Below are 17332 nucleotides of genomic sequence, written 5' to 3' on the forward strand. Positions count from 1 at the left end.
CTCAGTATGGGAGACTAGCAAACCGAGTAAATGGACCAGCAAAGAAAATTCTTAGTTCTTATCAGAATAAACTTATAAGAGGACCAAACAAACAGAGAGTGCCCAACCAGAATAGAATTGCAAGGACTTTGACAAAAATAAAAAGAACAAACTGAGAAGTGAATATGGAATTATAGATAAAAATAATGGGAGAGAAAGATAAATCATGACTTGGGCTCAGTGAAATTGTTCAGAGTGATGCTTGAACATACTCATTAGATTCAATTTGGCTGTAGGCACTACAGCCATGACCCTCTACGAAGTGTTGTTTGGTGCTTCTTCAAAGAAATAACATTAATAGGTGTGCACCCTAGATGCATTTCAATTAACCTGGTGAGAGAGACGAAATGATGAATACACAGCTTGCCTTTCTCGCATGATCATGACTGTGACACATAAATTTAGGGTGACTAGTAGAACTCACAACTAGAAGTTGCATCCAGTTGTTTGAATTGTGGTTGGAACTATCTACCTAGCTACACACATTGAAAATTCCCATCTGATGCTAGACTATGCAACGAGTTTAACCTGTTTTGAATTACTAGAGGCACAACCTTCCTATTTGAGCTCCATTCGAAAAGAAAACACGAACAAACCTGCACTTCATAAGCCTAGTGCATTGTGTACAGTAGATTCAATAGAAGAATGGGTGTGTTTTTTGGAGATTCAACCAGACAACTATGCGAATCAGATGTGTGACAGGACTTCAAGCTAGATTTCATGTGATTGATGTATACTGTCACAGCTCTGCCTCTAAGTCATATGCTAATATGCCACAGTCGTGTCAAGTATTCTAGAGGTCGAACGTGTTTTGAATTTCTACATGCACCACCTCCCTATGTGAGCTCCACTCAGAAAAGAAAACATGAAGAAACCAGAACTAGTGATATACCTGGCGCATTGTGTACAGTAGATTCAATAGAAGAATGAATGTGCTTCAGATATTCAACCAACCCACTAGGAGTGTCAGATGAAGGATTGAGCTTCAAGCTAGACTTCGTATCATTGGTGTACAGTCTCACAGATCTGCCCCAAAGTCATAGACTAATACACCCGAGTCATGTCAAAATATCCAACTCAGAAGAAATCTTGTCCAAGAATTATCACACAACTTTTCATTGTAAACCGTACTTACCAATAGACAAGAAGAGGGACTTTATAAAACTGTGAGACACATCACATAGTGATTGACAGTACCATTTCATATCCAGCTTATGAATGACCATCTACCTAGATACATATGATACAATATGTTTGGAAATGCCCCAGAACTCATGAAATAATATGTTTAAATCAACCTCGACAATCACATATTGAAAAAAATAAATTCAAGCCCTATAAATGGTCTATCTTGGGAATGTTCATTTCAAGTGTTCACAAATCTGCCATATGTACACTATTTTTGGAACTTCAGCAGAAACATATTTCCAAGCTGTCACAAGAATTTATGGCATTAGAACAAAAGTCGCACCAGTTCCAAAAAGGGGTTTTACTTTAGATTGTTGGCCTTTTGGTGCAAAAAATGTAAGGGAGATACTTCAACATTTTTGGAAAACAAGGTAGTTTATGTTAAATAACTCTTTGACACTTTAATTGTGCAATTTACCTTATAATGGGTTAGCGATTTTTGTGGTGTACGATGTTTCACATAAATGTGGTTTGGCACTTCATTTGAAGTATTTTCAATGGTTTGAATGTATATTAGGTGTGGTTTCGATGGTGGTACAAGTGGAGTTCAGGTGGTGGTTTTGGTGTCGATTTTGCAGGTGGTTTGGGCTGTGGTTTTGATGGTGACTATGGTGGTGGTTTGAATGGTGATTGGGTGGTAGTTTCACGGTTAGTGACTTTGTTTGGTGAGATATTTGCAGAGGCAAACAACAAATTTAACAAATTATTACAAAAGGATTGTTAATTAGCTTAATTTATAATGTGTTTCACTATATTCATATCAACCATGGAATACTTGTCTAGCTATTAAAGTTCTAAGCTAGTGAAATGTGTAAAATGAAGGACCATGCAACAACCCATATGCATGGACCCATAGCCTCAGAAACAAAGATTGATCTTGAGAAAGAATGGGCTATCAAGCAACAACAGTGATCCTTTAAAGCAATAAAGATGTATTAGATGATCGGATGGAAGTGAAACCACCACATGGAGGAAACTATTAAAGCCTCGTTTCTGTTCTTTAGTGTTTAAAGTTTAGACTCTAGGCTCATAGTGATACATTATTATTTGATTACCTAACAATATAACACCTTTCTGACAAGTGGTAAATATGGCATCTCACTGGTGTAGATGTTGGGGATGGTCATAATGGAATGAAGGAGATGAGAAGTAGAATTTACCGATTTAGAGATGAAAATATAAATGAGTTGCAAGTTCAGGGGTTAAACTTCGAAGATGAATGTTGAGTTTGAGGCCTCAAGCTTTAAACACAACTTTTGAATTAATGTGATGCATGTAAACTTTTGAAAGCTATATTTTCTACTTTGCTTTATGGCTTGTGAAACAATTATGACGTGGGTTTTAGTATGGATATAGCCATATAGGATTCACTTTACAGGCTTAATACCCATAAGTCCTAGGATAGCTGAATAGTTTTTTTTTTATAAGAAAGGATAGCTGAATAGGTGTCGTAAAAAAAAAAAAAAAAGGTCAAAAGACCAACTTTTTCATGGAAAACTCAGGAGAAACTAGAAATTACAATAGTATAGAAAAGGTTTTGACAATGAAGACAATACTGAAAGGGCAATTACTGATAAGCATACCTTAAGAATATGATCACGAGAATTTTGTGGCAATTCAGCATTTAGAACAGCAGATCTGATGCCAAACTGCCCAAAATAACAAAATATTAGTAAAAATAACAGCCAAATCAGTGAATTCCAAAATTCAAATACTTAATATAGAAGACAAAACTATGCATGCCGGAGCGAAGGCCACAATACAAAAGAAAAAGCAGCTCACTGACAAACAGATTTTGCAAAGCAGCAAGCTTACAGCAATCAAGGAACAAGCAACACCTAGAAGTGAGAACTTTACATTTCATTAATATAAAGCTTCAGCTAGAATAGTCAATTATAGAAATTAAAAATAGAAAATATACACCAACAAAAAGGAGCAGCTAGAACACAGCAAGGTTGGAAGAATCATTGGCTAGAAGTGTGAGATATCCTTTTCTCATAGATGCAGATTCAAAACAACTAAATCTACAACCAACTAATTAACACACAGGCCTGAACCAGTAAATGAGAGCCTTAAAAGAGCTGGTGCATAAGTGCTCATGCAGTTTTAGATGACTGTGACTAGGGGTTTCTTTTTTGAAACACTTGTGACTGAGAGTTAGCAGTCTGGAGGAAACAAATATATATACGGCATCTCGTCTACTTGAAATTTCTATTCAAAGAGAGTACCAAATATGTCTGTTTAGACATGTGCAACCAACAAGAATTAATGATTGAGCTCAATAGTATCTGTTTCTAGGTGGCCATGGTTGTTCAATCTCTTGGGAAGTGACCCAAGAAAGGCAGGTACTGGAAAAGTTGGATGCAAGCTTCCAATAAAAGAACACAACCAAAACCAGCTGAGGAGCATAGTGGACAATCAGAGTGCTAGTTCCTCCTGTAATAATGGCTTTACTAGTAAGCATGGTGCAGCACAATACCAAAGGCAGCAATGCGGCATGGTTGGATAGAAACTGATAGGTATTGAGTACATGCTTGGTTTATCTTTAGATAGTCACATCAATGAGCTCACAAAGGTTGGATAGAAACTGGTGATTATTGAGTATAAATATATATTTATCTTTATTCTTTAAATGGTTACATTGAGTGATTGAGGAGTTCATGATGCTTTGATTACCAGAGCAGAGGATATCATAGGTGCCAAGAGGTCCAGCCCTGGGAGAAGCGGATAGGGGATTTGGGTGGGGGGGATTTGTTGTTAAGGATAATGAAACCATGGAACCAAATAACCTGGTCTCTCCACCACTACTTATGAAAACTCCATATCCTAGAACTCAAAATTGGGAGGTTCCTGGCTGGATTGCATACCGTTGTGCCAATGTTGTTTTCCTGAGCTGCCCTCTATACATACACTGTTTAACCCACTTTGGCGAATCAGGAGCAATTGAACATATACCGTACAAAAAAGTATGAAATTTTAACAATGAAAGAAACTTCTGACCAATTTGTAAACTTTAGTTAACAAGCACGCCCAAGGTAAACAAACCTTTTCAGTAGATAAACATATATATATATAAACTTTTTCCAATATATATATATATATATATGGGTGTGGTTTGTATAGAGTCTAGGCTCTAAACAATCAAATTAGAGCCTGTCTTCAAATATTGTCGAGAAATGTGGTTTCAATATTGGAAATCTTTGTGATAAACTTAAAATATATTTTCATCCTTATTTATAAAGTTTAAAGCTTCAAAAATAGTGTAGATTGACAGATCTATAAAAACTTGGAAATCTTGAAAATTGACGGTCTAAAAATGGGTTACAAAATACACTTATTTCCAAAACTTGAAATCTATTTTTTTCTCATGTCCATGCATCTTGATATCAAGATGATCAATTTGAGGATATTTGGGCATCAAACAAACCTCTTCTAGTGAAATTTTTTATGTAGGCTCTAATTTGATTGTTTAAAGCCTCGGCTCTATATAAACCTCTCTCTCTCTCTCTCTCTCTCTCTCTCTCTCTCTCTCTAATATATATATATATAAAGGGCAGTGATTTCATGCAACAGTTGTATAGTAATATGATGCAACCACGTTCAAAAACCATGTTAAGGCTATTTATTTGATCCAAATTTTGAAATATACACTCTTTTCATTCTAATGAACAATCACAAGAAAGAAAAATTTGAAAACGCAACCTAGAAAGCAGTTTTTAGCCCAATTAACATAGGCCGTCCATTTTTGTGAGATGCTTAGATCTAGGCCTTAGAAAAAAGATTTCTTTACCAATGTTTTTAGATGCCTTTATTATGATTAGATGAAAAATGTTAAAAAAGATAAAATTGATTTTGAGTATGTAAAGGCTAAGATCTTGAAATTCCAAATGAATGGTCTAGATTCGTTGTTGGAGGAGGCTCATTTTGATCATATCTAGGGTTCAAATTGAAACGTTTTTTTGGGGGGGATTGATTATTGAGATGAAGAGAGTGTGCGTGCAAAATTTTGGATCATACAAGTATTACAAACATGGTTTTCTCGAAGTGTTGTTGCATTATACCATGATACAACCATTGCATGAAATCATAGGCTATATACATGAAATCATAGCCTATATATATATATATATATATCTTACTGTCACAACCTCATTTTGTAATATCATTTTAATATTTTCTCTACAAATCTGAACCACATGAAATTTTAGGCATCCAGTCTTCTCACAAAGGTGCACCTAATAAAAATATTAAAAGTAATAATTCGCAAAAAATAAATTGACCAAAATACTCTTTAAAGTTTCAAAAGTATTTTGGTCAATTTAATTCTTGCGAATTATTTTTTTTATATTTTTATTAGATTCTCCTATTTTTAAATAATAGACATTCAACGTTTCAAGTGATTTTGATTTGTAAAAAAAAATTAAAATTCAAATACGAAATGCAATCGTGGCCATTTGATTAGCCCAAATTCAATCTGGCCGTTGGGCTTACACTATAGCGGTCAACTAGTGGATTGTTCCCAGATTTTCCCATAAAATATATATATATGTATATATATATGGTGCAGTTGGCATACGGATTCATCCGTAGGAGTAGAAGTAAGGTGCACCTTCAAATTTTATCATGATATATAATTTTGATGTAAAATGTTCTTAGGATTATCTCAAAATCTATATTTATATCTAATTATAAAATTTTAAATTTCAAAAATGGTTAAAATCAAGTAGATCTATAAACATATGAAACTCTTGAAAATGGACGGTGTAGATAATATGTTGTAAAATGCACTATTTCTGAGACTTAAAATCTTTTTATTTTTCATAGTCATACATCTCGATGTCGAGATGATCAATCAAAGGGTTTTTCAACATTAAAACCACCTTTTCCGATGAATTTTTGAGGGGCATCCGTAGTTCTACATTATAAGGTTGCATCCGTAGTTCTACATTATAAGGTTGCATCCTTATATAAACTTTTTCCATATATACGACAATCAAAAGGTCGGAAAAGAACAACATAGACATAGTTAATAAAACCATTAGATTTTCTAACAGAGAACGAAAACATACCTGTTCTAGAAACAGTTTCAACTTGTAACCAGTGTCAATGGCATTGACAAAAATGAGCACTTTCTTCTGAACAAGTTCCAGCTTCAGAAGAGCAAGAATGTGAAGTAACTTGTCATGAGCATCACATGAGATCTGCAAAATTACTAAGGACTATAATAAAAAATTGTTCTGCATGTGACCACTCAATATACCATTCAACAAGTTGAAAAAAGAAGGTACAACATAATGTTACACAAAATCAGCTTTCGGCCCACAGTATACTAGCATAAGCTCATTTTCCTGAAATCAGATTACCACACATTTGAAATAGTAACACTGAATCTAAACATAATTATAAGGCAGTGCACGATCAAACCACCTACCCATATGTGAAAATTTTATCAAGTCATGAAAGCTACATGTTTCTGAATAGAACTTTGAGAACAGTTCCAGTCCTCACATTATCTCCCTCAGATGCATTTCCAAAGCAAACTCAAAACGACCACTGTCTGATATGCTTCTCTGGTGAGGGGAATCCAAAGGGTAGTGAGGGAATAGGAATCAAGGGTAAATCGACAGAAAGTGGGGCTGAGTGGCAAGATATAGAATAATGAGTTGCAAAAATGGTTATGCTTCATTACATAATAGCCTGGAAAACTTTATAAGCACTTTGAGAACAAAAGGCCGGTCAAAATAATATGCTCCTCTTCGGAGGGATATTAAGTCCATAAAGAAAACCAGAATATATAAAACTTGACAAACTAAAACCCCTAACCATACTTGCTAGCAAACAAAATCCAATAATGCTCATCACTACCTTGCCTATTCGTATAACATAGCAAAGAAACCGATAATACTCACATAAAATTGCTGCACACTACTTGGAATGATGCTATCAGTTGTTTCTCCATCCTCTGACACAAGTGTCAATATGGATGGGTTATGCAGCACAAGCTTCCTCAGTTTCTCAACATCTGCACTGCCAATAATTACCAAAAATATCATTAACATGTATTGTGTATCCTGACCTTACAGGATGATACACATAACACATCGTTTTTTGATACAGGACAAATGCAACATAGAGCACATTTCATACAACTTCAGATGAAACAAGCACATACACGCAAACTCACTAACACAAATACGTACAAGTAAGCAGGTAGAGAGGCAAGCCCAACAATCTCCATCTCCATTTATGCAAGACATCTAACCTTCTGAATGGCATTCACCATATTCATTGTAGGAAAAGCTTGGGAAAATGCATTTCACTAAAACTAGGAGTTATTACTCGTCTGTAATGCCTTGCATGTACCAGTTTTGAGGGGGGAGTGGTCAGTGAAGGAATTATTATTGTCTGTAATGGATAAGATGCATATATTACAGAGGAGACACCACTTACAAATAGGACAGTCGCAAGAATAAAACAAAACCCTTCTTGACTAGGGATGGTAAAATTTGGAAAGGAGAGGAATGCATACATTCAGTCGTGAAGTGCAAGCGATGATGGAAATTATCGTGTAAAAAGAACATATATCTCAGGTGCATATGCAGATATTAGAGAGGTCCTACGCTTACAACTATTATGAGACCAAGCCTATAAAAGCAGACATCAAAGGACAGAAAAATAGTTACAAACCTTAATGTTGCAGACATCAGAAGGCACTGACAATGCCTAGGAACATGGAAAACAAGAGATTTCAAATCTTCTTCGTAGCCGTATGAAAGGAGGAGATCTGCCTGAAAATTACCATAACTATCGCTTATTAATCAACAATTCACTAATCACCGGCCAACTGTTCTCACGAGAATACATCATTTATAGAAAGAGAAAACCACTTCCATCTCAAATGGAACTTCCAGGCTAGCAAGAAATAAAATATATAGTTCTGTTAAGATGAAAAAACAGAAGCCGAACTAAATATTAAATAAGAGTTTCAAAAAGACAGTATTCGAGTGAGCTTTTAATACAATAAATAAAAAATATAGAAGCAAACCTTCTTCATAGATCCTACAATATTTCAAAAGAGAGCCATAACATACACTTGCTTAAGGGTTTGGAGGATTCCAGCACTTCCAAAAATCCAAGTGTTTGGGCGGTTGGCCATTATCAACAAGGTGTAACAGTTGATTACTTGAAGAATAGAGAGTTGTCACTGTCCAACTCGTCTAGTGTGTGAGAAAGGGAAAAAGACTGTCAATTGACTAGTCATTAATTGTGAAATTACAAGAAAATTTTAGGGCTTTTTCTTTCGAATTGTTCGGTTTTAAATGGGCAATACTTAGGGCTGAGAATGGGTCAGATTGGGTTTAGATCCACCAGAATCCGGATTCGAATCTGAAAAGCATAAATGGGATCCAAATCCAGATCCAGATTCAGACCCAATCGGATGCAGAATATTAGGATCCGGATCTAGATCCAAAAAGTATACATGGGATTTGGATCCGAATCTGGACCCAATGGGGTCAAAAAATTATTCTATAAATTATTTTATATATATATATAACAACAAAATACATATATATAATAATATATAATATTTTAATAACTAGGTTAGATCCGGATCGAATCCGATCCAAATAACTATTCAGATCCAAATTTTAGATTTGGATCCAACGGATCGAATCCAAATTTTGGATCCAAACCCAAATCTGGATAGGGTCCCAAATTCGGGTTTTGGATCCAAACCAGGTAAATATTCAGCCCTAGTAATGCTGGAATCAGTGAAGTACTCAATCGAGCAATGGATATTCTTTTTTTTTAATAATGGTTAATTGCAATGATTTAAAAATCAGCGAGTCGCAACGGACTCGCACGAGTCGGCACGGGAATCGGTTGACCTGTACCGATTCCAGTGTAAAATCGGGAACTTCCCGGTTTTACAACAAAACCGGCGGGTCTGCACAGTGAAGTGACGTCATACATGGGTGAAAATCGTCCGTATGATGTCACATAGCGAGACGTGCCAAAACAACATCGATTCTCTGTAGCCCACACATGGGAAACTACTGTTACCCACCGACCGTGCGTGGATGGCAACCTCAAGCACATGCGTACATCGTTTAGAAACTTACAAAGCAACTTATAAATGCAAAACTAAAACTTGTTGTTGGATGTGGGATAATTCCCATGGTATGTTAAATTATGACGAATTTTGGATAAATACTATTAATATAGAGAGCAAATAGACTTGCACTGATGTGGTGGAGTGGGTATCACTTCCACAATAGAGCCTTCATTTCTCAAGTTCGATTCCGCCTTGGACACATTTTATTTTATTTTTGTTGACAACGAAAATAAGGAGAAAATAATTTCTTAAAAAAAAAAATATTTAAAAAAAAATAATAATTTTTTTTTTAAATCTCGCTTTCTATTAACAATCTTTTATACTAAATTTATTCTATAAATCTAAAAAATTAATTTTTTAAAAAAAAAATTATTCCATTTGAAATCTCTCTTTCTATTAACAATTTCTTTTACTAAATTTATTCTAGAAATCTAAAAATTAAAATTTTGAAAAATTAAAGTGTTCTTCGAAATTTGGTATGCATTCTAATAATGTCTAACCAATTTTTTTATTTTATTTATTAATCATGTAAGTTCATAAAGGTTTGAGCACGTGTGCCCGAGGTTGCCATCCACGCGCGGCCGGTGGGTGACGATAATCTTCCACTTGTGAACTATGGAAAATCGGTATTTTGCCACATGTGACTCGCTATGTGACGTGATACGGGCGACTTTCACCCGTGTATGACGTCATACAAGCGGTTCACTGTGCAGAACCGGCCGATTCGTTCTAGAACCGGGCGGTTCCCGATTTTACACTGGAATCGGCACGGGGTACCCGATTCCCATGCCAACTCAAGTGAGTCCGTTGCGACTCGCCGATTTTTAAATCACTGGTATTACTATTTAACAAAAATTACAAAAGGCCCCACATGCCCCTTGCTGGCAGCCCATAAGCTGGGTGCTCTAGAAGACACAGGCACCAGAATGAGAGTGTGATGAAAAGAAGGGAGGGGAGAGAGAAAGGAGAGGGAAGGATATATGACGACCCACAACTCAGGTGTTCAAAGAACAAGAAAACAAAAAGGTCTTTTTTAAAAAAAACCTTCCAAAAAAAATGAAAAAAAAAACAAAAACCTCCACTTTACAAAAACCAGCAACTCTCAAAGGCAGCTCAAGTACCAAAAACAGGTGAGGCCACCTGTGATAGAATTAGCCTATAAGAAATATACTAAAATGTTTGTTTCATGAGGGAAAGGGCAAAGAAAATAGACCTTCATTGAGGGGAGAGGGCAGGGGGAAAGAAAGGAAGAGATAGAAAAAAGTAATAGAGGAAGAGAGTAAAAAGAAGAAGAAATGTGGAGAAAGAGGAAGGTGGAGAGTAGCTAAAAGTGCATGGGAAGAAAAATCAGAGGCTGCCACACTGGGTCAATTGCTGGAGCATCATTGAAGGTGGAGAGAAAGCCGCTGAAGCCCTGTAGTCATTGAGCAACCTCAAGCACCCTCCTTAACCAGCCAATCAGCACAGTAGGTGGCTGCTCTCAGGACATGGCGGACAGTGACTGGAAGGTTCCTGCAGAGCATAAGAAGTGGACGAAAACATGAGAGACTCTCCATGGAGGCTGGCCACCCCTACCAGCCCAACTAATCACATTCCAAGCGTCCCCTTCCACTATAAGGGATCCCACACCAGCAAATATAGCAATACAGCACTTAAGACCCTCTAGGATTGCATTGTACTTGGTAGTTGTGAAATCAGAGTGTCCTAGGAACCCTGAGAAGCAGAGGATTTCCACTTCAGGGCAGGCCAAGGTGCCACAGTACCCAAAGGAGCGCGGGTTATCAAGAAAGCAACCATCTATAATTAGCTTGAAGGTATCTAGGGGCGGAGGGATCCAAAGAGGCCCGGCCTGAGAACCGTTGGGGATAATTGCACAATATTGTGCCAATTCCTCCTAAAGTCCTTGGAGCTAAGGCTTTTAAGGTGTGGTAGAAACCTTTCCCAAGAGATGGTGTCAGTTGTTATTTGATTGAAGATGGCTAGGGGCATCCAATAAAGGTCTCGAAAAGTCCTGGCATTCCCCTCCTCATTTTTGGTAGGAAGGCTTCTCTCAACAATCTGAGGGGATATTCTAGTGTTGAAGTTAATCTAGGACTGCTTTTATTGATGCTACCGCACTCTGCTAGTGGTGGCCTTTTATTTAATACTATTTCCTTAGAAGTTTTCCTTCGTAATTTTATTGAGAGAAAATACCCCCAAACAGGGCCAAAAGGGATTTTACCACTCCAGTGAGGGCAAGCCACAAAGGTGGGCATGGCACTACTATATTGTCTCCAAATACTTTTGGGCCATTTTTTGAACCACTTAAGAGTAGACGAGGGCTAATATAATGAATGAGTGATTATGGTGACCCCTAGTTCATGGAGGCATTGGGATCCATGGCTTCAAGTTCCATAGGCGCCTGACAACATAGGGAACTTGTTTTGTTATGGAGATCTGGTTTCAACACTTACATAGGGACATTGATGAAGTACCTAAAGCACTAGCAGAGAATAGAATCTCTAACACAGATTTAAATGTAAGGAATCTTTATCATTGTTGTGACATTCTCAATGCTACAATTCTTCACAAACAATACATACGTAAGGCTATAAATTATTTTATTATATTTCCTACCAATTGATTAAATTTCAAGCAATGAAGAAAAAACAGAGTTCATTATCAATGTCCTAGTAAAGCGAGCATATTAAATGCAATGATGGCAATGTATTTTTTTGATGGCAATGTATGCTTTTGCTATTTGAAGTAGTGTTGCAAGATTGAAAGCTGGGTGAACGAGAGCAGAGCATATCTAGCTAGAACGCGTGTGTTAAGTATTATCATGTTGATGTTAATATGTCATGCATACCAGGTACATTGCAATGCACCTGATGACACATGTCCTACATGTGCCCCAACAGCCAACAAACATCATTAGCCCTGGCTCAGCCATGCCGGCAATGTGTATTAAACAAATATCTTGTCAGGCACATGCTTTTGGCATGTCTACCATCGTTGCAAGTGTCACACAATTCGTGCCGTGTCTGCAATTAGAAATGCATGCCCCTAACTCTGGGCCTGTGTGTTTGCAATTCTGGACAAACCTGCCCATCATCTGCAATGAAGTCTTATATTTTTAATTTGATTTTATCATTTACATACTAATTTTGTATATAAATATATATGGACATGTAGGCATATCTACAGAATTGCATGGACATGTAGACACCACTTTACAGTTAACTGTGTCAGACACAATATTTCCATATCTGAACAGACACATGTGTTTGTGTCCCTGTAACATTAATAATTTAGTAACATTAATAATTTAGCATCATAGTATCACACAATAATACCCCAATTAGTTGGAAAAAGGCTTTGAAGATGACCATGACGAATATCACACAATAACTAGGTGAAAGGTCACCACTCCAACATGGCATTTAAATTGGTAGTATTGCAAATGCATTTTACCAATTAACTTTTATATCTTTTTTATAAGCACTGTGTCAACTCAGATAAGCAAATGGTGTTTAAATTGATAGTAGTACAAATGAATGTAACAATGAACCTTTTCTATTGGCAATCTAACAACTCAGATTGACAAGAAAATTGTGCATACCAATTTTCCCCACCAAAGAAACATGTGTTTAATAAGATTATGCTCTTCATGTAAGGGTAGCAAACAATATTATTAATCAATTTTTTGTTGGACATGATATCAATCAATAAATACAAGATACAATACATGATCATTTTAGAAAATTTTACAAACAAGATTTCACATGACAGCGTCCCAAAGGAATACTATGATAATATTACAAGCCTAGGTAGCAAAGAACATAAGTTAACACTTGATACCTCATCCAAAACTAATGTAGAAAGGGAACACTGTAGATCTGATGCTTGAAGAACATCTTTTGACAAGCACGTTGAAATGCAAGCTGGAGTTGTTACCACAATATCAGGAGGTCCTGCCAATGCAGCTCTCTGCAAACAAATTATGCCATTAATTAGGCAAAAGTCCTAGGCCCTACCACATTTGTAAAAGCCAATGACAAGTCTGGGAACATTTAGAGGTTTTATAGACTCATACAAAAAGAAACACAAGGTGATTAAAGCAAAGAGAGTACAATTCAATTAGATATCTGAGCATCATCAGGTAGGGAGAAATGATAACAATATACCAAATCAGGTACAGGCATGCTGCTTGAGAGTTGTACAACTTTCTTTTTAAGTCTGCAAAGCTCAAATAGAGATGAAATTTCCGAATACACCTGAAAGAATGGCATAAATTTAATGATAAACAGTTGTCAATAATGCATAATGAAAACTAAATAGCATTGCAACAAAATCATCACAAAAAAGGCAACTCTCTTGTAAACCACTATGAAACTACCTTGAATAACTGAAACTGAATATAATTGTGACAATGGCATTACCACAAAAAAGGTAACTCTCTTGAAACCAATATGAAAGTCTTAATAAATATGCATTGATAAATTTAAACAGTTCATCCTTCAATATAGGGAGGAACCCACAAAAACAAACTACATAAGTATCCCCAATGATACAAGTCCACCATATGCATTGCAACTTGCAACATTATAAAATAGGACAGTAAAAACAATAATTTATATAACACTAGACACTCAAAACTAGGACAACACATATTTGCATGCGCATTTTTTCACTTAGGCTGCATGTCTATCAAAATTGGATGACTCTATCAAGGACGCACTGCTGAACTCTAGAGCGGCAACCACAAGAGTCAACTTTTTTTTCATTGCAATCACAATACTCAATTATCGTGATCATGTAATTGTCCAAGCATCTACAAACCAGGTATTTAGGCCATTCTGCATTCATAACCCCATATAAATCCCAAATTATGACACAAGGCTTTATGAAATAGACCATGTTAGGTTAAAATGTCCATAGTATAACCTTCTTACCTTTTTCACTGCTATATTTTAGCACAAGTACCTAAATATGCATCATTTATACCAAAAGAAAGAGCATCTAACAAGCCTTCTGAAGTTTACATCCAAGCAAAATGGATTCCATATCAACTACTGCTCATCACAAACAATCACAATATGGGTGATTGTGACAAACATGAGAATGGAAATCACCCGTCCCTTTTGTGATCAGCAAATAGCACATTCTTGATTGTTTGATCTGCAGATTCTAACCAGAAGCAAATAAACTGCAGAATTGTGCCAATCAGTATTACTTCCACAGAAGTCCCTCAATAAACTGCCTAAAACACGTTTAACACCATCCTGAAACACAAATTCATATCTTCACGGCACCCATTTATAAGATAGATAAAATGATTCCATTTGGTGCAAGATGTGCAAGGTGATCCCACAGGAGCATATACCATATACGTACTCCCTCGGGCAGATGACCTACTTGGGAGTATGTTTTCTATTTAAAATTTTGGGAACCACCTAAATATCAATAGATGATCATTTTCAAAAGAGAAAATTCGAATTTTAAAGTTTTTTAGCATTGAGATCTCACCCTCAAAATTTGAGCAGTCTCTACTCAAACTTGAGACATTATTTTTTTCAAGTGCATAGACGGTGTAATTTGGAAATTAATTTTTATCAAGGTTATTCTACGGTTTGAGAGGTTACATCCCCAAAATATGGGTCCTACAATTGCTACAAGATTGGGTTTCCAAGGGAGTAAATTGAAAATATGCTCATGCAGGAGCATGAAATCTTTCGCCTTTAGTTTTTACTACTTTACCATCATTTGCCCTTTTCTGTTTTTTGGTTGATACTTTAATCACACACATCTATTTTTATTTTTATTTTCTCTTACAAACTTTTATTAAAAAATGTTGCATGAGGAATATCATATTAGGATTACTTATTCATGTGCATCAAGAATTATGAAACATAGGTAACATGAGTTTATGTAAAGAGAAGCGGCACCAAATTCAGATAATAAACAAGTTAATGAAATTTGGTTATGAGGGGTAATTTGGTTCAAGTGGAAGGCTCTAAAAAGGGCAAGGGGAAGGCCTCAAAGGATATTGATGAAAATAGTGAGAAAATATATGGTGAAATATGGTCTGACCGGGTATGGTCCTTAATAGCCCGAAATGGTTGAATATGATTCCTGTGGCCAATTCCAAGAAGTTGGGATAAAGCTCGGATGATGATGATGATGAACCAAGTTAAAGAACCTATCAAAACAATCCATATGAATAATATTTTAAATAAAAAGTTCAAAATCATTATCTTTGGCAAAAAAATTTCAAAACTCTATTTAACTTCTTCGTGACGATAATGAAAAATTGGTTTATCATGAACTCCTTAGAAATGAGTCACCACTTCATCATCATCATCATCATCGTCATCATAGCCTTTTCCCAATTATGTGGGTCCACTATTATGCTCTAGTAAAGTTATATCCACAGTGAGGCCAGAAGTCCCCATATCTTTCCGAACTACTTCCAACCACATTTTTTTTTGGTCTGCCCCTTACCCTTTTAAGTCATTCCACTTAAACTAACTCGTACCTCCTAATAGGTGTTGTACTTAGTCGGCGCCACACATGGTCAGCCAACCTAAGTCTACTCTCTCTCATCTTATCGCCTAGTGGTGCCCCACCTAAATTCTCCTGAATGGACAAATGAGTCACCACTTCAATCAAATAAATAGAAATCAGTCCCTTCTCTAATTTCAAGTTCAATAACAAGTAACCATAAAAACACCAAACTTGCATTCACAGCAAAATCAGCTCCTTGACATCCATGCGTAAGTAATAGAACAAGAAAGAATCAAACAACCACTCCTTCACGCTTCATAACTCATTTTAGCATTTAAACTCCATTAACACATCAAAACTAGAAGAAAAACAGAATAAAAGTTAGTGCGGGTTCTAAGGTTTATTTACTTGTTGGCATAACTCCCTCGTCGGAACAAGCACAAAACCAGAAGGAGCCGCCTTGTTTGAATTTGTCTCTGCAAATAACTTCTGAATCATAGGAAGAAGGTAAGCAAAGGTTTTACCCGACCCAGTTTGAGCCATAGCAACAATATCCTCGCCTTGCTGTAATCACAAATTGAAAACAAAAAAAGTAAAAATAAATCAGACAGGAAATCACAAATTCAACAAACAAAATCAAATCCAATCATTTTCTCTGTAAATAATGAAGAATAACAGGAACCATTCGCTTAAACTGGGCAAACACGGAAACCCTGGAGCCATTGATGCCGAAGAAGAGAGAGGTTAAGGACTGGTAGAGAGCAAAAATTTGCAGAAAAATAAGGGTTTGAAATCTAGGGTTTGAAGCTACCAGGATGAGAGGGATGGCCGCTCGTTGAATATGGGTTGGCTTGGTGATTCGTTTCTTGGAGAGAGCTTGAACGAGGCGAGCGTCCAAACCCAACTCTTCAAAGCTCAAATCTTCCTCTTCTTCTTCTTCTTGATTCATATCGCGTGGTTTCTCAGGGCTGGTAGCCATTAAAAGCGAGGTTAGGATTGGAGCGAATTGCACTACTGCTAACACAATGAACGAGCAGAGGCGGGAGAGTTTGAGAGCAGAAAGAGAAGCGAACGTTAGGGTTCTTTCTCCTCTTATGTTTGCTCTCTATTGAGCTTCATGGTTTATTTCTTTCTTTTTTCTTTTCTTTTATGGAAAAAGTTTATTTAAAGATGCAACCTTAACTACAAATGCACTTCAAAAATTCATCGGAAAAGGTGGAAAAGGTAGTTTTAATGTTGAAAAACCCTTTGATTTATCATTTCGACATCGAGATATATGATCATAACAAATAAAAGTGTTTTAGGTCTAAAAATCGTACATTTTACAACATATTATCTACACAGTTCATTTTTAAAATTTTCATATATTTATAGGTCTACTTAATTTTAATTATTTTTAAAATTTAAAATTTTATAATTAAATATAAAAATAGATTTTAAGATAATCTTAAGAAAATTTTACATCAAAATTATATACCATGATAAATTTTGAAATGTGCATCT

At 36.1% G+C, this 17332-nt stretch overlaps 1 protein-coding gene across 10 annotated transcripts in view; it reads right to left on the minus strand.

Annotated features, from left to right (window-relative positions):
* Positions 1-16894, minus strand: part of LOC18446885 (P-loop containing nucleoside triphosphate hydrolases superfamily protein) — a 47021-nt gene extending 30127 nt beyond the window's left edge. For 4 of the 10 annotated variants that reach the window (XM_088853719.1, XM_088853718.1, XM_006856990.4 and 1 more), the window contains exons 1-8: positions 16641-16894; positions 16238-16393; positions 13510-13599; positions 13184-13312; positions 7915-8015; positions 7137-7254; positions 6297-6428; positions 2811-2876 (exon numbers count right to left, since the gene is read on the minus strand). In XM_088853719.1, coding sequence (XP_088709845.1) covers positions 2811-2876; positions 6297-6428; positions 7137-7254; positions 7915-8015; positions 13184-13312; positions 13510-13599; positions 16238-16393; positions 16641-16808 — 960 coding nt within the window. In that variant the 5' untranslated portion in view covers positions 16809-16894. Of the gene's footprint in view, positions 1-2810; positions 2877-6296; positions 6429-7136; positions 7255-7914; positions 8016-8318; positions 8784-10556; positions 10845-13183; positions 13313-13509; positions 13600-15860; positions 15962-16237; positions 16394-16640 lie in introns of those variants that run through there. The other 6 variants (XM_088853721.1, XM_088853720.1, XM_088853723.1 and 3 more) reach the window with 3 other exon arrangements.
* Between the last annotated feature and the right edge of the window lie 438 nt (positions 16895-17332).

This window comes from Amborella trichopoda, chromosome 12 (assembly GCF_054954075.1).
Source record: "Amborella trichopoda isolate Santa Cruz 75 chromosome 12, AtrichopodaSantaCruz75HAP2 v2.0, whole genome shotgun sequence".
In the NCBI taxonomy this organism is placed as follows: Eukaryota; Viridiplantae; Streptophyta; class Magnoliopsida; order Amborellales; family Amborellaceae; genus Amborella; species Amborella trichopoda.